Here is a 19,295-nt window from a genome sequence, read left to right on the forward strand (position 1 = left end):
CCTCCCTGAGGGCCTGGGCTGCATGGAGCCTGTTGTGGGGGGTGGTTTGTACCCAGGGAGGCAGCATGCGTGATGGAAGCCCCGGACTCCTTGGGGGACGGTGCAGGAGCGGTTTGCCCCCCCCGGTGCACACGGCCTGGCGAGGCCACGGCCTGGTGCGGATGTCTTTCATGTTTTTTCCTAAATTATTTCGCAATTTAAGAAGCGGACCCGCTGGGGGCAGAATGGGTGCCGGGCTGCGGTGAGCTCCTGGGGGGACGGACATCTGAAATGTGGTGGTCTGTGGTCATGCAGCCTCGTGCCCATGCCGCGTGCTGCCGAGCCCTCCACTGCGGGAGGCTTGTGCTCCTGTGAGTTTGTGTCCGTTAAAGTAAAACACGAGCAGGCCAGCACGCTCCCGTGGGCCGGCTCTGACTTCTGGACCCCAGCGTGCATCATCTTGGTGGCGGCCCCGGGGCCACGGGCCCAGACCTCCCTGAGGTCTCCCGCTGCAGTGGCCCCTCCGGGAGGGCCAGGTTGGGGGCGTCACCGGCCTGGCCACCACCAGGCACCGGGTCTGGACGCGGTCACGCCGGGATGGGCGCTGTGCGGGGAGGGTTTCTCGGCCAGACCCCTCGGTCTGCCTCACTCCCCAGTACCGTCGTCTGTAAGGGTCGACGTCAAACCCCAAACCTTGGCCTGTGCGCTGCGTGCCCCCTGCTGCTTCGTTTGCACCGTGAGCAAGTCTGTGTCAGTGGAGGTTCGGCATTAAAAACCACGAGCCTCCGGGGCACCGTCAGACTCAGTCCACGTCCCTGTGTCAGGCACACCTGAGGACACCCGGGGTGTCGCTGTGTGTAGATGTGGTGCCGGGTTCAAGGACTCCAGGGCTGGACCCCCTCGTTCACGTGCAGGGCTGGGAAGGCGCGTGTCCCAGCACAGCCCCGGCCTGAGTGTGCACTGCAGACCTGCTCTGTCTGCCCAGAACACGCCGCGTGCTGGTGCTCGTCTGCCGGGCCAGGCTGTGAAGTCTTAGAAAACCTGTAGGTTGTTTCTGACAACAGCTACTGAGACCCTTGTAATTCCCTGGGTGATAAAACCCAGGGAATTTTTTTTTTTTTTTTTTTTTTTGAGGTGGTGTCTCTGGGTGGGCTCCTCAGCGCTCCTGGACGGGGGCTGGTCACCGGGAAGGCCAAGCCACGGTTAGAAACTCAGAACTTTCTGCGCCAGCCCATGTGGCCTGGAGGGCAGGAAGGGGCTGGGGATGGACTTAATGGGATGAACTTCGTGAAAATCCCCCAGGTCCGGGGTGGGGAGCATCTCCGTGCTGGGAAGGCGGCCCCAGCTCGCCCGTGGGACTCTTCCTGACCTCACCCGGTCCGACTCTGGCTGGCTGCGTTCTTTGACCTGTCGTTCGTTTCACAATGAATCAAAGTTAAGTGCGCGCTTCCCGAAGCCCTGTGAGCTCTTCCAGAAGGTGGCCGGGCCCAAGGGGAGTTGTGTGCGTCCTGATTGACAGTGGTCGGTCAGAAACACGGGTGACAGTCTGACCCCAGGCAGAGGGTGTTGGAGCCGGACTGGCATGGGGACAGCCGACACTGGGTGTCATAGAAGGAATGTGGTGTGGGGTGTCCAGGCCCCTGCGGCAGGGAGAGGCCTGGAAGAAGGGGTGAGGTTGCCTGTAGGGAGCCCTATATTCTGAAGGCACAAGAGTTTCGGGGTAACCTTGCTTTCCTCAGTGTCACTTAGCCTGGAAGCAGAGATGGGTCTTTGGTCAGTGACTTTGGAAGCCCTCAGCCCGCTCTGCAGGGAGGAGATCACTTCTGGACAACAGAGCTGCGGGGGACCCAGCAGTATCTGGCTTGAACCCGCAGCCCAGCGCCCTGTAGGAGGAGGGGCCCCGGTCAGCACTTCTCTGGGGAAGGGATCGCCCCCTGGGGATCACTCTGGGGTTTTTTGTGATTCCAGAAACCAAAATAAGAAAGGAAGAAAGGCCAGGATGCCCTGAGCCGGACGCTGTGAATTCAAGTATTGTAAAATGAGTCATAGAAATCAGAATATTCCGTTGATCTGAAGGACATCTTGGTTCTCAGTTCTTGTGTTGGTGCTGACCTGGGCAGAGCCGATGCTGAGCCTTGAGCACAGCCTTCGTCGGGCACAGCGGGCCTGGCAGACGGCGTGTCAGTCAGGGTTTCTACACGTGTAGGGGAGAAAAAAACACTTCCCACTACCTCTTCGGTTCAGGACCCGGGCCCCTGCAAATTAAATTGATAAAAGGAGGAGAGGGTTATTATGTATCCGTTTAGAAGGCTTCATAGAGAAGCAGTTGGATCTGGCAGCTTCATACCCTTTTAACAACGAGCAGTGAACCGTGCAGGAGCAGCAAGACGAAAGCACCGGGGTTTCTGTTTCCGGGGTGGTGAACTGTCGGATGGTAGTTGTATGGGGGAAGTGACGTCAGGCCAGGGTTACTTAGTGAGGCCAGTTCTGCGGACCCGGTGCTGGCGTGGCGGAGGGGGTGGGGGGGGTGCCTTCACGCCGGAAGCCTCCCCCGCCTTCCCGGCTTTCTGCAGTTTTAGTGGAAGAGCCCTTTGCTTCCAGCTCGGGCCTGACTGCTGGTGGGCTGGGGGGGTGGGGGTTGCGGCGCAGGGCTCCCTCCCTGCCCCCGCCAGCACCAGCCCAGAGGTCGGAGGTCAGGGAGCAGGTGGGAGAGACAGATTCAGACCTCTGCCGACACCTTTGCTGTCTTCTGAGCCGTCTGGACTCGGCCTCGTGCGCCTGAGCAAGGCTTGGGGGTCTGTGTGCCTGGAGCCCACCACTGCCTCCTTCTGTTGCAGGCAAAGCGGAGAGAGTCCCCTGCCGAGGGCAGCCACCGGGCCAGCGAGCAGGACGGCAAGCAGGTACTGCGGGGGGCAGCCCTGGGGCTCCCACAGACCTCTCCGGCCGCCATCCGTCTGTGCTGTCCCTGTGTTTCCACCCGCCTTCTTCCCCAACTGGCCTGTGCCTCCGTCTTTCGTTCGAATGTTCAGAAAATACTGCTGTTGCACTTTGGAAACAACAGAAGCCCCCATCGTTTCCCCCACAGGGAGCAGGGGGTGCCCTTCGCGGTCCGTCTGCGTATGTCTTGGGGCTGCCTGAACAGAGCCCACCGCAGGGCTGCGTCGGCCACAGCCCCAGCCGCCCTCGAGGTCCCCAAGTTCTCCTCCCTGCGTGGGCAGGGCCGGCCCCTCCGTCTCGCTTGGTGCTCTCCCCTGCGTCCGGGGCTGTCTGCGATTTCCACTCTCCACGAGGACGCAGGTCCCCCTAGCGCCGGCCGCCGCTGCTCTCAGCGCTCGGAACGGTGGTCTTTCTCTGTCGCCATCCGTGCTTGGAAGGCTTGGGGTGTCGTGTGGTCGCCGACATGCCCCTGTGGGCAAGCACGTCGCCTCTCGTCGTGGGTCTGTGCTGTGGGCTCTGTTCCTAAGTCCTCTGCAGGCGGCGCACCCGGCCTCCCTCCAGCCTGGTCTGCGGCTGCCCCCAGAGGGCTCTGCATCATGGCCAGATCAAGTCTCGAAGGTTCGTTCTCGTCTCAGGAGCTGTGACAGCAGCAGAAAGGAAGTTGGAAGTGAAAATGCAACTTAGTTATTTTGTGGTGTTGCAAGAGAATCAAAACTGTAAGATGTTCATTAAGAATCTGAAGCTGGACACATCGGTGAGAACAGCCGGCTCACTGGGGGACCCAGGCACCCACCAGCCCAGACTGGCCCCCAGCCCCCAGCGCATGCTCACGTCGGCCAGCAGCCGGGAGCAAACTGCCAGGCTCCTCTTCAGGCTCCCGCCCACCTGTACCAGGAGACGCCCTCCCTCCGTCCAGAGCCGGCCTCCGGGACAGCAGGTGCCCAGCCTGGGGCTTCCCAGGTCACTGGAGTGGCTCCCAGCACTTCCCTGGGACTCCCAGTTTGAAGGCCACGTGGTTGGAGGCCGGCCTGGCGGTCCTCTGGGGACCCCTTACTTGCCTCTGGAAACCTGTGTGCCTGCCGGCGTCGGACCCTCCCTCCCTGTAGCCCCAGGGAGACCCGAGTGAGGGTGTCCTCAGGTTTCAGGATTCAGTGTCACCTGATGTCTGCAAGGGACAGGTCTCTGCACTGTGACTTCTTGGGTGGGGGAAGCCACAGCACGAGCCTCAGGCCAGCGGCTTCCAGCCGGGCCCAGCGTGTGGGGCGGACAGTGGGCTGCTCACCCCGCCTTCCTGCCTCAGCTGGGGACGGAGCGGAGCCTAAGCCCAGGGAGCCCGGGGACCTTGCTCTCCAGACTCGGGCGGTTCAGGCTCATGTCACACGTGCGGCAGGGGCTGTCACAGTGTCCCCCACGCTCACGGCTGGTGTCTGCACCGGGCGCTGAACGCAGCCAGCCGTCCGGGAAACACTCAGAGGGGCTGTCTGTGCTGGGTGACCCTCCCCTCGTGAAGCACGTGTTCTCTCTGTTCCTGTCGTTGTCGTCGTCGTCGTCATGGAAAACGTAACTGAGGCCGACCAAGTAGCAAAGCCGTCCCGGCCTGGGCTGGCACTACCCCTGCCCGAAGCTAACTTCTGTCTCGTTTTGAAGCAAAAACCAGACACCACACATTTCCCTTCCGTGTGGCTACCGGTCCCCGACAGCACCAAGCCCTGGCTTGCCCCTTGTCCTGGTCCTGTGGGTCATTGGGTGCTGCCCACGCTGCCGGCCGGGCTCCTGGACCACACTCGGCCTGATCTGTGAGCTACCGAGTAAAGTCACGTGCCTTGCCCTCTGCTTTTTACCCTTCTCGGGTAATGAGATTATTTTTGTGTTTTCAGAAGCGGTGTTGGTTCTCTGCTCATGCCTTTTGGTGGATTTTTTGTTTACTGCCGTGTGTCCGCTCTTGAAGCAGTTTCTGCAGAAAAGCCCATTAAGTAGGACACTTTTTAGACGCATTTGTGCCCGTCCCTGGGTGATCACCAACCAGTGACTGCCTGTCCTGGTCGTCGTAACCAAGTAGGCAGTTAAAGACCTTCTGAGATATTTGGAGGAGTCGCACTGCGTTCTATTTGCTGTGGGGTTGGACGTCGGCCAGCCGTCCTGTCTGTGGCTCTCCCCACGCCCCCCTCCCGTGGCCTCCGCCACAGAGCAGTCTCGTTGCTGCCCCCGCGCCCGTCTACTCACCTTGTTTCTGTCTCTGCGCAGGACCACCTGTCCGTGTCCGCAGTGGCTCACCCGCTCGCCCCTGGCGTGGGGTCCAGCACCGGCTCCGGCAGCTCCTCCCCGACCGCCCTGCCCACCCTCCCGGCCTGCGCCCACCCGCCCGAGCCCCCCGGCGGTGCTGCCGAGCCCGCCCCAGGTAAGTCTAACACTTCCCTGGTCTCCCGACTTCGCTTCGCACTCACGTTGTATCTTTTCAGGGGTGATCCGTGTCAGGAAGCCGCTCCGGTGAGAGGCCAGCCTAGTTAGCTCCAGTGCTGTCGCCCTCTGCACTTGGAGTCCTGGAGCACACCCCTTCTTTTCACCTGCTCTCCTGGGGACTGGAGGGGACTGGGAAGGCCCCTGTGTACCTGTGTCAGGGCACCACTTGGATGCCAGGTGGCCAGCCCGGAGATGGTACGCTCCTCCCCAGAGGTAAATGTCCATGGCTGGTGGCCCGGGGGTGTGTGTACGTTGCTTTGCACCCACTTAAACTCGGACGCCCCGGTCACGCCAGCCCAGGACGGGGAGGAGAGTATCTTTCCAGCGGCCATGCAGATGGCAAATCCTGGCCTTGAAGGGGCCATGGAGCCCTGCGGTCCCTCCTGCTGACGTGAGGGACGCCGGGCAGGTGAGCGCGGTCCTGCTCCCGCGTCGTGGCCCACTCCTGGGGCGCGCTCCGCATCGCTGGCTCAGGCTGGCCTCCCCGCCCCGTGCTCATTCTCAGGAGGGTCTTTAAAGGGTCACTCTTCTACAACCCGGAGACCTTCTGTGGCCGGGCGTGTCTTCCCGCACAGCCCTGGCATTCCTGCATGGGCTCCGCCTTGGAGCTGCTTCCTCTGCTGAATAATCTTCTGGAGTCGAGCTGGCCTTGCCCCCCGGGGGGGGGAAGCTGGGGGCAGAGAGGGGACCCCTGATGCAGCCGTCCCATCCCCCCACCGGTTTTCCCCCCCGAGCCCTGACCTTCTTTCCTTGCTGGGCTCAAACTTGTGACTCCTGCTTCCGTGCTCTGGGCTTTGCTGAAAACCCTGTCCACGCGGCTGTGAGGACCGCCAGCGGCTCTCCCTCGGGCTCCCCCTCGGGCTCTCCCTTAGACCGGCGCGTTGCTTCAAGGCTTCCCTCCTTCGTGGGTGGGTTCCGCGTCTGTTTTCTTATAAGCAAAACCAACCACACGTGTGTTTTAGCTTGACCTGGAATGGGGGTGAAACGAGGTGTTCCTCTTGAACCACAGAGGCCTCTGGTTTGATGTGGACTCGACGTGGCCCGTGGGCTGGAGAGCTCAGCCGAGCCGCGCGTGCCGGCGGAGACTCGGAGGCGGGGGTGGGGGTGCTGGCGTGGGCGAGCTGTCTGGCCACTGAGCCGGTCCCCTGCCGCGCTTGGGGGCTGAGTGGTTAGTTATGCAAGGAGCGCCGTCTGTCTCGCGTGTCTCTAAGCGGCTCCCCTAGAGAATGCTGGACTGAGGCGCTTGGCTGCTGGACACGTGTGGTTAAAGACGCGAGCCCAGGTTGGGCACACGTGCTGGTGCGCGCCGGACGCCTTTGTTTCCAGCTGGAAAGGAGCCGGAAAGCTGTTGCTATGAATGGCATGTTTGATTTTACTGTTTTGGGTTTTATGTGTAAAACACAGAGGTTTAAAAAAAAAAAAAACTTATTTTCCCAGTTCATCGGTAGTCATGGCAAAATTGGAGACTCCTAGACAAGCAGTCAGGGAAGAAAATCCCTGCCCTAAGCGGGCGAGGCCACATTCAGCTCTGCCCCCCAACCCCCGAATGGACAGAGCTGGGCGCACCTGTGCCTCGAGAGTGCCCTCGTGGCAGTGTGGCGGCCCCCGGTGGAATCTGCGTCTTCTCAGTGTCCCCAGCTGTCACCCTTCCGTCGGGGTCCTCGGCCTGTTTGTGTCATGGAGCGTTTGCAGGTCGTTCTTCCGCTCACCTAACATCCCCTGAACCAGCTACCCAGAGGTAGCGTTGCCTGCTGACGGAGTACGTTTTTGGTGCCACTGCTGTTAGAAGCAGGAGCTGCTGCCGTCGTCGTTTTCTCTGGAGATCATCACGTGTTGTCACGTGCCCCAGTCTACGGGCTGGTTAGGAGTCCTTGGAGCTGCCCTCTGGTCCCAGGAGGGCCCTCGCCTTCCTGCTGCTGAGGACCCCCAGGCTGCGGGGAGCCTGGAAAGAGCCTGCCCTACCTACTGAGGCTGGCGGGTGCAGACGCCGCGGTGGCCTCGTGTAGGCTGGTGTGGCTCGGGTTCTGGCCTTACGGTGCTCTGCCCACGGGGAATGAGTAAACGCTCGTGTGAGTAGATGCTGTTCGCAGACTAGTCGTGCGATGGGTGGGTTCAGTGGAACCCCTTCAGGGCACTTGGCGGGGTTCCTTTCTTTTGCCTCCCACTCCATACCAGCGGGTTTCCGGTTGAAATAGTGACCCCTGAAATAGTCCCGGCGGAGCTCGTTGCCGGGAGTGGCCGGGAGTCCAGGGTGGGAGAGCCTTCATCCAGAGACCAGATGGACTATGGAGGGGACGGAGGGCCTGGCTGCGGGGCTGTGGGCAGCTGGCTTGCAGCGACCTCGAGGGCAGGGGTCCGGGCAGGGGTCCGGGCAGGGGGCCTGGCCCGGGGCCATGGCGTGCTCCGTGGTGTGCTCGTTTACATCGGAGCGTGTCTGGACGGGAGGGAAGGTCCTTCACCTGAACAAGAGCGGCCCTGCCAGGCGAAGCCCCCTCGGGCACCTGCACGTGGGCTTTGGGCACACCGCCTCGAGGTGCCGGTGACAGGAGGTGCGCGCCCCCTGGGGGCCCACATACAGGGCGGCAAGGAACTGGGGGCTCCGAGGACTCGGGCTGGCGGGGCCCGCCCACGAGCACCTGCCCGCCGCTCCCCGACAGGTGCGGCGGGGGCGGGGCCGGCGCGGGGCGGGGCGGGAGGCGGGGTTTGGCCACCAGGGGCGGGGCCGGGGCCGGCGCAGATCTAAGGGTTGCGTCACTGGGGGCGGGGCTGGCGCGGGGTGAGTAGGAGGGTCGCGTCGTTCGGGGGGTGGGGCCGGCACTGGGTGGGTGGGGCTGGTCTCAGGGTGACGTCACCCGGGGGCGGGCCGAAGGGTTGCGTCACTCGGGGGCGGGCCCGACGCAGGGCGGGCGGGGCGCGGGCTGCGTTTGAATCGGCGGCGGCGGCGGCGCGGTGGACGGTGAGTCAGCATCGTCAGCCCCGCGCCGTCTGGGTGTGGGTCGTCGTTCTGCGGAACTAGCTGTGCACCCCGGGCGAGGTGAGAGCCAACTCCCTCTCCACGCGCCTCCCCGCCAGGAGCGCAAACAGCCCTCCCCGGTTGCGCTTCCTCCCCAGGTGCGCCATGTCCCCACGTGCCCACCTCCCCCGGTGAGGTGCGTCTCCCGCCTCCCTGCTTCTTCCAGCTCCCCGGTGGGCCGCCTCCCCAGGTGCGCCACCCCGTGCACCAAGCCCCCTCCCCCAGGTGAAGTGTGTCTCCCAGCCCCCCATCACCTTCCTCCTTCCCAGGTGCACCTGCCCTCGCCTCCAGGTGCTGCTCATACCCGTTGTCGTAGCGTCTGTGCCCCGCCAGGTGTGGCACCCAGGGGTCAATACCAGGTCCCTTAGAGGCTGTCAGTGGCGTGAATGCAAACAGATCCTTTTTGGGATCCTGCTCTGCAGAGGCGCCCGCGGGTTCCCTGCGTGGGCGCGAGCTGCTGGGCTTCTCCAGGGGGGCCTGCATCACCTAGGGGAGGTGCTTTGGCTCCTAGTGACGACGGGGTTCCTGCCTGGTCCTGCCGGGGATCGTCGCCTGCACTGTTGGAATTCAGGCCGGTGGGTGAGCGGGTTTGCCGGGTGCTTCTCCATGCTGTCTTAGGGGAGGACGGTCTCCTGGGGGGCATCCGGCCCTGGGTGGGGAGCACCCCCCGCCCCGCGTCAGGGCTGCCCCATGCTAGTCTTTAATTCTGTGCACTGTGCGCGTTGTCCCTGTGTGTCCCTTGACCCTGAAGGACCGCGTGGCCTCCTGGATGTGCTGCGTCACGTCAGGATCTGGGGATTGCCAGGGCCGTTACTCAGCAGCTCTCCACCGATTTCTCACGAACGTCTGGGTGGTTCCTGGTGGTTGGGCAAGGCGGGTTCTGGGTCCGGTGGCACAGCTTACGTAATTTGGCTTTAGGTTTCGAGGTTTCAAGTCTTTTTAAAAGTCTGCTTTCCTTTGAGAGAATATTCCGGAGGACTTGGGTCTGACCCAGAGCAGTGAGGCGGAGCAGGCACGGGTCTTGCTCTGAGATGAGCAGCCGGTGCGCCCCAGACCGCACGCTGGCTGTGCTGTCCCCGGCGGCCGGCCCCTCTCTGCCCCTTCTGCTCCTGAGGCTGGGGGAGGGGGGCCTCTCTGCTGAGTCATGGGGTGGGGGTGGGGGACTGTGAGAAGATAAATCTTTTCCAGGTGAGGAAAGGCTCTCGGTTCAGCTGCTTCTCCCCCACGGTCGGTTCATTAGTGCTTTTGTTATGCAGAAAGTGTTTCTAGAACTTTGTTGGGTTAAAGCGTGCCACAGCTAACCTGGTGCTGAAGGGTGAGGCCCCGGCTGACCTGCGTGTCCAGGACAGAGGCTTGGGACCCCAGGCCTGCACCGGGAGGGTGGGTTTGGGCTTCCATCCTGTGGCCACCGTGCACAGCGCAGAGAGGTGAGGGCAAGGCAGGTGGGGGGGGCGGAGCTGGCTTTGAGCAGGTGAGTCTGCAGGGGGTCCGGGCAGACGTGCAAAAGGAGGGTTTGGGAGGCCGAGCAGAAGTTCTCACAGGGTGAGGGGAGCCAGTGAAGGTCTGGCCAGGCCGCAGCCTACGGCAGTGTCGTAAGTCCCAGAGCAAGAGCCACGGTGGGGGCAGGGTCTGGCCCCGGTGGCCACGAGCATGCCAAGGGGCACAGTCTCCACCGGAGGTAGGACTCTTGACGTGCCAGGATTGGCATTTTAGAAAGGCCCCTTGTGGGGCAGCGTGGTGGGGCACACGGGGCAGCTGCAGAGACCGCTGGAGCTTAGGGCCCTCTGCTGCGCGGGTTCCAGGAGGACGGAGGGGCTGAGGGCTCCTCCTGGGGCCCTGCTGAGCGCGTGAGCCGCGGCGCACCAGCGGGGGTGGCCCTGTGTCCCCAGCGTTTGGGAAGGAAGCTGCTGATGGGGCAGTGGGCTTCTCCCTGGTAGGAGGAGGCAGTGTCTCTGCGGGGGGGTGTTGGCATCTCAGGGTTAGGGCTGCCGAAGCGGAGTGTGTGGCCGCGGAGCAGGCAGTGGAGGGGCTACTGGGCCTCCCCAGGCCCCCCAGAGAGGGTGGGAGGGTTGAGAAGGGGGTCCTGGTGGGGGAGGGGAGGCCAAGGTGGCGCTGGGGGGCGGGTGCTACCTTTTCCCAGGGCATGGAGGCGTGGGGGGGAAGGCTGGAGGGCAAGGCTTGGCGGTAGTTTGGGGTGAGGTGGGACAGTGTCGGGGGGGGGTTGGTCAGCGAGGGGTGGGCTTGAGTGAGGGGCGTCAGGGCCAGCGGCGTCTTCCCCAGGAGCAGGTGGATCCTCTGGGCAGTTCATAGTTCTGTTTGGGGAGGGTCCCAGGAGTTCTGGGCCTTTGGTCTGTGGGAGGTGTCTGTCCTTGGCCCCTATTACTGTGGGTTGAATTGTGTGTCCTCAGAAGGTAGCTCTCAGTTCTAACAGCCGGGAATGGGATTTTATTTGGAAACAGGCGCTGCGGATGCAGTCGCAGTAAAACAAGGTCCTGTGCATGGGCCCTAACCCAGTGCGATGTGTCTAAGAAGGTGACAATTTGGCCCGGACGTGGAGGGATGGCCGTGGGACAGCCGAGGCCAGGGCTGGGGTGTCCACTGGCCCAAAACTGCCAGGGGTTGCCAGCAGCACCAGCAGGACTGAGCCTACCCTGGAGCCGTGGGAGGAAGCTGGCCCTGTGGACGTTGGTCTCAGCTTCTCTCTCCCAACAGTGAGATGCACTCGTGGGGCGGATTCGTGGGGCACTGTTGGAAGCCGCCTCCGGTGGTGCTCGGTTTCGGTGGCCCCAGGATGCAGGTGGCCTGTGCTGTTGGGTCTTAGGAAGGAGCTGGCCAGTAAGCGGGCGTGGGGGGGGGGGCATCCTGGCCGTAAAGAAAGGCCAGAGAAGCACGGGCTGGGGGCGCCCACCAGGAGGAAGGGGCCCTGTGGGCCCCAGGTGAGCAGTGTCTGCCCGAGGGACTCATCTGTCCATTGTCCCCGCAGCTGTCCCGTGCAGGGGCTGCTGGGGGCTGTCGGTGCCGCGGTGGGCTCCCGGGCTGCCCTAGCGAGGGGTCTTTCTCTACAGCCCCACGGAGGACCACGGCCCCGTGTCCCGAGCTCAGCTCCGCGGCTTCTTGCTCTTCAGAGTGGCGGGGGGGGGGGGGGGGCTCTGGCCTGGCGGCCTCTCGGCATGTTCACCTCCTCCCTGGACGGGACCCACAGGAGCCTCTAAAACCTTTGTTGGAAGAGCGTTTCCTCCTGAGCGGGCAGGCCCGCGGTGGGGGGAGGGGCGGGGAGGCCAGGGGAGGCCAGGGGAGGCCGGCTGACCTGGGTATAATTCTGCTGGGGGCCGGAATCCAAAGCAGGGCCGGGGGGCGGGGTGGGTCTTGCTTGCACAGTGCCCCCCGCTGTGTGCTCCCGGCCGTGCCTGGCCGCCCCCCCCCCAAGTCCCAGCCCCAGCGAGCCCACATCTCCCCTCCCCATGGGCCGGAGCCAAAGGCCTGAGGACAGTGGCCCGGAGGACGGGGGTGTGTGCCTGCGCTCAGGGGACTTAGCCTGGGGCTGCCTCTACGAGGGCTGCTAGGAGCCAGCGTAGCATGAGGCACCATCCCTGCGGCCGGTTCAGTGGGCTTCACGGCGGTGAGTGGTGTCCACCAGCCCTAGGGACAAGGAAGGGATGGCGCGGCTGGGGGCCCCCAGCGGGGCCAGACCCCAGCTCTGACCTGCAGGCGTCCTGCAGCCGGCTCCCGGGAGCCCGTCTGTCCCAGGCCTGCGGTGGTTCCGGAGTCCCGTTTCTAACCCTCTGCCTGCCTGTGTTTCCCCAGTAACTACAGTAATTCCCTGGTAGTTACGGTAGATGCTTTTCATTTGAAGGGTGGTAGTTTCTCTGCAGCCGCCGGGAGGTTTGGGCTTCGCTCCTGGGTTCTAACCCAGCTGTTGGCCTTGGGTGTGGTCCGCCTGCTGCCCCCGGGCACGTCCCTGGAGCTGCGGCACGGCCAGGAGTCTCAGGAGTCTGGGCCCAGCCGAGGGCGGGATGTGGTCAGCAGTGAGCAGTGGCTCCTCTCCCTGGTGCTTCTGGTTTGCTGTCATTTGTCACAGTTCAGGGGACTGGGACACTAGGTGGCTGGGGGCAGGGCCGAGGCAGAAGGCTCCAGAAGTGTGGCTCAGAGACCCTGAACAAGCAGGCCCGACTTGGGCCTCCAGGGCACGTGCCCCGGGCTCTGGCATGGCCGTCGGGGCTCTGGGGGTGGGGGACGCCCTGTGGCCTCCAGAGACTGTTCCTGCCACAGCTGACGGGCCGTCGGGGGGGGTGGCAAGGCTCAGCCGCGCGGGAAAGGCCCCCGGACAGGTGCACGGCGCGGCAGCCTTCAGCGTGAACCCCGGGCCGGAAGAGAGCGGCAGCTCGGGCCCAGCGGGTGTCCCGGGGGTCACACGGAGGGCCGGTGGGGGGTGTCCTCTGGCCGTCCCTTCCCTGAGTCGACCGCTGTGCAGCTGTTGGAATTGAGAAGCTCTTGGGGCTGCTGGGCCTGAGCCGGGTCCCTGGGGGCCGGTGTCAGAGGGGAAGGGGATGAGGGGAGACCCACCCCTGCTTGCAGGAGAGGGAAAGCTTTGGGAGGTGGGGAGCCCCATGTTGTTCAGGCCTCTGTTCCGGTAGCAGACGGGCCGAGAGCGGGCCAGCGTCCCAGAAGCCCCACCAGTGCCGTGGTCTGGGTGAGGAGAGCGCGCGTCTCCCGCAGGGGCCAGGCTCTGGCGAGGCCCCGCGCTCACGGGACGTCCTGTTCTCCAGGTCCTGCTCTGGACCTTCACCTCCACGACGTTGGCCTCCCCGCCCTAGACAGAGAGCTGGAAGAGCATGACAGCGGCGACCTGGGCCCAACAGGTAGGACGGCGCCCGGGGGGCTCTTGACTGGGCTGGCCGGGCTTTCTCTTTGGAGGGTCCCATGGCCGGTCTGTGGTCAGCCCCCGACCCCTCGGGGCCTCTGGCTTAGCAACGTGGTCTCCGCGGAGACCTGGGCGCAGCCGCCGTGCTCCCGCGTGGGACCGTGATGCTGCCCCCAGCCCCACCCGCTCACTGGACCACCTCCACTCTCTGCAGGTCCAAGTTCACTGGGGGGCTCGGCGCCTGTCACCATCCCGGGCTGCCTGCCCCGCTCCCCGTCCCTGCACTCGTCCTCGTCGCTGTCCACCTCCCCGCTCAGCTCGCTGTCCCAGTCCCTGTCGGGGCCTCTCGTCTCCTCGGCCATGACCCCCCCCCAGCAGCCGCCGGCCCTCAGGTCGGAGCCCGGGGCGCTGGGCCCCTCCGCCGCGTCCTACAGCTCCTTAGGTGAGCCGGGCCCCCCCATGTGGTCGCACCGCCTGAACTCGGGGGCGGCCACTGCCCGAGGGCTCCCCTGTCCAGCCTGCTGGCGTCGCCTTGGGGCACGAGGACGGGCTGTGCACGTAGCCCAGTGTCAGGGTGGCCCCGTCTGTTACCTGGGAGCAGAGGGACCCGGGAGGTCACTCGGGACCCAGTGCACAGCGCGCCGACAGCACCAGCCCCTGCTTCATTTCCTCATCGGGGCCGGTTCTCTCGCGCGCCTCCCTCGACACTGTCAGGCTGCACACGCCTCCCCGTAGGTGACCCCACAGCTCCGGGGCCTCCGGACTGAGGCGAGGGGGTTTCAGGGGCCAGAGTTTGCGCGGCGACAGCTCTGACCTCAGTTCCTCTTCTGCTTACGCGCCCTGAGCGGCTGGGAAGAGGCTGCGGCAAAAGACGGGGGCGGGGGTCGCTGTCAGCAGGGCCCAGAGGTGGCGTCTCAGCACTGCCGCCCGTGACCGCGCCCGTCCCCTCCACGCACAGGCCTGAACGGCGTCCCTGGGAGCATCTGGGACTTTGTCTCCGGCAGCTTCTCCCCCAGCCCGTCCCCCATCCTGAACAGCGGCCCTGCCCCGGCGTCAAGCACTAGTCCCAGCGGCGCGGAGCTGGCCCGTGTCCGGCGGCAGCTAGACGAGGCCAAGAGGAAGATCCGGCAGTGGGAGGAGTCCTGGCAGCAGGTGAAGCAGGTGCGCGCCAGCGGGGGGCTGGCAGGGAGGCGGGACAGGCGCGCCCACGGCGGCGGGGGGGGGGGGCACCCCGTGCCGCCCGCTGCCGCAGCGCCCCCTCCCCCCGGGTCGCAGGCCTGTGACGCGTGGCAGCGGGAGGCGAAGGCGGCGAAGGAGCGGGCCCTGGCGGCGGACAGTGCGCGGCGGCTGGCGCTGCAGAAGAAGGAGGAGGTGGAGGCCCGGCTCCGGCGGCTGCAGGAGGAGCTGGGGGGCCGGGGGCTGCGGCGCTGCGCCGACCTGGGCGCCGTCCCTCTGCCCCAGCTGCACTCGCTGCAGAGTCGGCTGCGCCTGGACTTGGAAGCCGTGGACGGGGTGAGTCCTGGTGTCGGCCCCGGGCCGCTGCCAAGGCCGGTGGAACCGGTCCGTCCTGTCCCTGCCGGCCCTGCCCTCGGAGGACAGGCTGGGCGCCCCTCCCGCCAGGCGGGCTCAGAGCTAGCGGCCCCTCGTCGAGGTCGCCCCGGGTCCCCCCGGGCGCACACTGCCTGCTTCCACCCTTTGTCTTCTCCACCCTGGGCTGTAAATCTTTTTCACACCAGGGCCTGTTGTGAGAACTCGGAGCATCTAGAAGGTTCCACGGCCCTCACACACGGTCCCCCTCCCGTGGCCGCACAGCCCCCCAGGCTCTGCTTGCTCTCTCAGCCGGAGGCCCGGGTCCCGAGTCAGGGTGCCCACGAGCCCAGCCCCTCGAGCCTGCTGGCCACAGGGCGCCGTTGGGGCCTCCACGTGGTCCTAGCCCCTTGAGGTGGCCACCTGCCGGGCTGCCCCCTCCCGTGCCTGTGCGGCCGCTGAGCTCCTGGGTCTTGTGAGGGGTTCCCTGGCCCTGACTCTGCAGCCGGGGCCACCTTCCCCAACGTCCCGTGGAGGCCCCGTCCGTGCTTTTCCCGGGGCCTCGGTTCGGCCACGGCAGGCCGCCGAGCCCACCGCCGCCCACGTCTCGCCCCGCAGGTGATCTTCCAGCTGCGAGCCAAGCAGTGCGCCGTGTGCCGGGAGCGCGCCCGCGGCGCCGTCCTCCAGCCCTGCCAGCACCGCGTGCTCTGCGAGCCGTGCGCCGCGGGCGCGCCCCCCTGCCCCTACTGCGAGGGCCAGCCCCTCCCGTGGTGACTGGTCTGCATCCCCAGCCTGGGCTGCGGCCGCCGCCTCTCCAGCCTCATGGGCGCACCCCCGGAGCCCGCCCGGCCGGCCCCACGGGCTCAGGAATGCCGCAGGTGACCCTGCCAAGCACTTTGTAAACTGGGGCGTCACACACTCTTCAGTTGCTGTAAGCTGCTTTCTAGGTTTGTGGTTTTTTAATACGCGATAACGCGAAGCTTTATACGTGGACTGTGAACTTAACACCGTTTCCTATCCGTTCCTCGTTAATCCGTGGTATGGTAAAGCTCTTAGATTTCCTATTCTGAAATTAGTACTTATGAAATGAGCGTTTATCTAGTAGTGAGAAATGCCTAATTTTTTTAGTTTTTCAATTAAGTGCAAACAGTATCTGTAGCAGTGACGCCGAAAGACAGAGGTTTTCAGTCTGCGGAAGGACCCTCACTCTGTGCACGCTCGCTAACTGGTTTTCTAGGCCAGGAGCGTGCAGTGGCGCCAGGCGCCGAGCCCCAATCGTGCTCCGTGACCCGCAGCCGCTTGTCTAAGTGCCTGAGCCTCACACGACGGGCGGACAGAGGCCCTTCCCTCGGGCTTGTTGCTCCCAGGGGCTTGATGGCGGAGGCTCTCACGTTCATCTCGCAAAGCCGTCCCTGAGCCTCTGCAGCCCCGGGAGCCTGCCAGGCCCCCAGTTGGGCGGCCTGAGGCCAGAGACTCGCCCCCCGCTGCGGGGTAGCCCCGGCGGTCACCAGGGTCACTCAGGTGACCCCAGGCTTGCAGGGAGAGCCCAGCCACCTGGCCCCGGCAAAAATGCTCCTGAGAACGGGTGTAGTTTTGGGGACGACCTGAAACTTCTCTGGTCTGCGCTGGGTTGTTTTCCTAGAAATCTGGGGAGAAGCAGAGGATGTGTGTAGTCGGCCCAGACTTTGTTCTCCTCGAGACGGCCGTAGAGGGCGGCGGGAACAGGTGCGGCTCCTCTGGCCCGGAGGTCTGGGTGCACACGTGGCTTTGCCAAAGACTTTTCATAGCATTTTGTAAGCGGCTTCGTAAAAATTCTTATCAGTAACCAAATATTTACTAGAGTAAGAGGTTGAAAACCTTTCTTAAGACAGGCCGATGGCGCTCATTTCCCGGGCCGCTCCACGACGTTCTGCAGCCGGCCCGCTATGAAAGGTGACTGTTGACTTGGTTTTAGTGAATCTACTTTGTTTTTAATGATGGTGATGATTTATTAGCTGTTAGAAATGACGTATATTTTGTGCTACCGTTATCACCGTTTAAAATTCTTTATTTTTATTAATATTTATGCACTGTTTCCCATTTTAGGCCTTTGGTCATTTTTGGGAAACGGGACAATGTTTATTATCAGTACCTGGTCTAGAGCTTTTCAAACTGCAGACTAAGGGCAGGCAGTTCAGCCTGAAGTCTGTAGTTGCTCTGGTCGGTTCTTGCCGTGCGGCGGGCGAGATGGGAGCCACGGTGTCACGGGGACCCAGAGAACCGCCCGAGTGGGCCCCCGGGGGAACTGCCTGTTGGGGTCCTTCCCACCCCCCCCCCCGTGGGTTGGCAGCTCCAGCCCTGGGGGGAGCCTCGGCTGACCTGCAGGTGGGCGGCCACGGTGCTGGGTGCAGCTGCTCCTGCCCCTTGGTGCTCGCGGTCACGGCCGTGTCCCATGTCCGTGGCTGGTGTAACTGGGGTCGCAGGAGACCTCGCTCAGTGTGGCTGCTTCGTGGGGAGGAATTTACGGAAGCCTCCGCTTATGTTCTGAGTACTTAGATGAGAACGTTACCCGAATGGAACTTTAACCCAGAAAGTAGTATTTATGATACATAATCATTTACTTGTAGTGAATTGTTCCGAGTTAACACTTGTTTAAAATTTTTTACACTACAGCATTTATGCGGTTTACAGGATTCATGGAATTATTTTTATCAGTACAGGAATTAATTAAAACTTTGAGTCTTTACTTTGTCCGCTTCTCTGAGCCGAGCCTGAGCGCCTCCGGGGCCCCAGAGGAAGCGGCTCCCACCCGCACCCCTCCCGCGGGTCTGGTGCTGCCCTCGGCCTGTCTCGGGTCACAGGGTATTCCCACGCAGTCCTGGGTCACCTCGTAGCTGCTCTGCTGTCCCGTCTGTGGGTGTCTTGGGGCCCACGTGCTCGGAGCTGGAAGTTCCTGCCAGAACAGCGAGCGGCAGGAGTCAGCACAGGGCCTGACCCACAGGCCGCAGGGCCCCAGGGGGCCAGGGCCCCGCACGGGGCACGACTCACCCGCGGGCCTGGCGTAGGGGATGCCGTGCTGCGTCAGCACGCTCTGCAGTCTCCGCAGCTCCTTCACCAGCTCTCTGTGTGCCTGCGACACACGAGCCCCGAGGGCAGGGGTGCGGCCCAGTGCTGGGGGCCATCTCGGGGCTGGGTGCCCTGCCCCGTCCCTACCTCACTGCAGCTCTCTAAGGTCTGGAACACCGGGTCCTTGACAGCTCCTTCCTGCGCCGACTCACCTTCTTCTAGAGGCCTTAGGTAGCCAGCGTCCTCAAAAAGTGCCCGGAGCACCTTGCTGTAGCCCTGGGGACAGGGGAGGAGGGAACAGCCGGCTCCGGGCTGCGCCATGCCCCGGGGAGGGGGTACCCGCCCCCCACCTCACCTGCGCGGTGATGAGCCCGTCGGCCAGGTCCTGCTCTGCCTGGTCCCACCGCTGCTGCAGGGCCGGGGGCAGCACGGGGTACACTAGGGTCCAACAGAGGCCGGCTGAGCCGCGCTCCTCGGCGCCCCCCCCCCCAACTGCCCGGCCGGCCGGGGGTCCTACCTAACAACGAGTGTGGGTGGCAGACCAGAGGTGTCTCGAACGTTAGCGCGTAGACGCAGGTGCTCGGCTCGGACACGTGGGCCAGGCGGTGGCTTTTTCCACAGGTCAGCTCCACCTGCGGGGACAACCGGTGGGCAGGCTGGGGGGGGGGCGGTGCCCGCGCCACACACACAGCCCTTCCCCACGGTCCCACCTTGCTCTGCCGGCTCCGGGTGCGGCACGAGTCGCCGTCGCGCATCCACATGGCCTGGAAGGTGCCGTTGACGATTTCCCACTCGTGCCAGATGCTGAGGGCAAACGGAGTGCGTGAGGCGGGGTGGGAGTGGGGGGCGCCGGCCCGGGGCCCGGGGCCCCCTGCTCACCCCAGGATCCCGCTGTAGGCGTTCCAGCGGAAGGTCTGCTCGTGCTGCGTCACGTTGTGGAACGGGCAGAACTCGTACTTGTACCTGGGGGCACAGGCGCGTCAGGGGGGTCCCGGCGGCCACCCCCGCCGGCACCCAGCTCACTCACGTGGACTCCAGCAGGCTGAAGCACTTGCCAGAAAGCCTGAAGAGGTGCGCGGGCCCTGGAAGAGAGCAGACAGGCCGAGTGCGGCGTGGGACGGGCAGGCACACCCGCGGGACCAGCAGCCGCAGGGACGGGGCTACGGGCGCCGGGCGGAGAGCCAGAAGCCAGGCGGCCCGGCCTTGCGGGAGGCTCTGGAGCACAGAGGGGGCTGACGACCGAGCACGGACCCAGCTCTGCACCCGGCGGCCCAGCGTGCTCGTGAGGAGCGGCGTGCCTGTGCCGGTGAACTGGCGGGGGCTGCCCCGCGACTGCTCGCCACTTTGCCCGACTTGATCTCCATCAGGAAAGGGGAGCGCAGAGCCCGGCAAGAGCTCACGGTGGGGGCCGGGAGCAGGGCCGGAAGGGGCGGGCCTCTGACAGCAGCCGGGCGCGGGGCCCACGAGGATCCC

At 64.6% G+C, this 19,295-nt stretch overlaps 2 protein-coding genes and 1 long non-coding RNA gene across 4 annotated transcripts in view; 1 reads left to right on the forward strand and 2 right to left on the reverse strand.

Moving 5' to 3' along the window:
- Window positions 1-17,502, forward strand: part of UNKL (unk like zinc finger) — a 34,874-nt gene extending 17,372 nt beyond the window's left edge. The window contains exons 9-15 of one of the 2 annotated variants that reach the window (XM_080829861.1): window positions 2,817-2,879; window positions 5,161-5,314; window positions 13,156-13,248; window positions 13,465-13,692; window positions 14,209-14,411; window positions 14,526-14,766; window positions 15,396-17,502. In XM_080829861.1, the coding sequence (XP_080685987.1) occupies window positions 2,817-2,879; window positions 5,161-5,314; window positions 13,156-13,248; window positions 13,465-13,692; window positions 14,209-14,411; window positions 14,526-14,766; window positions 15,396-15,679 (1,266 nt within the window). In that variant the 3' untranslated portion in view covers window positions 15,680-17,502. The remainder of the gene's footprint in view (window positions 1-2,816; window positions 2,880-5,160; window positions 5,315-13,155; window positions 13,249-13,464; window positions 13,693-14,208; window positions 14,412-14,525; window positions 14,767-15,395) is intronic. The other variant, XM_080829860.1, reaches the window with a different exon arrangement.
- LOC308359129 lies at window positions 1,111-9,182 on the reverse strand. Its single transcript, XR_013968381.1, has 3 exons — window positions 8,694-9,182; window positions 2,327-3,554; window positions 1,111-2,234 (listed from the first exon to the last, which is right to left on the reverse strand). It is a non-coding gene; the product is annotated as an uncharacterized lncRNA (long non-coding RNA).
- Window positions 15,782-19,295, reverse strand: part of GNPTG (N-acetylglucosamine-1-phosphate transferase subunit gamma) — a 28,286-nt gene continuing 24,772 nt past the window's right edge. The window contains exons 4-11 of the mRNA XM_080829862.1: window positions 18,850-18,904; window positions 18,702-18,785; window positions 18,533-18,626; window positions 18,340-18,454; window positions 18,178-18,260; window positions 17,970-18,098; window positions 17,805-17,886; window positions 15,782-17,709 (exon numbers count right to left, since the gene is read on the reverse strand). Coding sequence (XP_080685988.1) covers window positions 17,612-17,709; window positions 17,805-17,886; window positions 17,970-18,098; window positions 18,178-18,260; window positions 18,340-18,454; window positions 18,533-18,626; window positions 18,702-18,785; window positions 18,850-18,904 — 740 coding nt within the window. The 3' untranslated portion in view covers window positions 15,782-17,611. The remainder of the gene's footprint in view (window positions 17,710-17,804; window positions 17,887-17,969; window positions 18,099-18,177; window positions 18,261-18,339; window positions 18,455-18,532; window positions 18,627-18,701; window positions 18,786-18,849; window positions 18,905-19,295) is intronic.

The sequence above is a fragment of the Martes martes genome (assembly GCF_963455335.1).
Source record: "Martes martes genome assembly, chromosome: 18".
NCBI classification, from domain to species: domain Eukaryota; kingdom Metazoa; phylum Chordata; class Mammalia; order Carnivora; family Mustelidae; genus Martes; species Martes martes.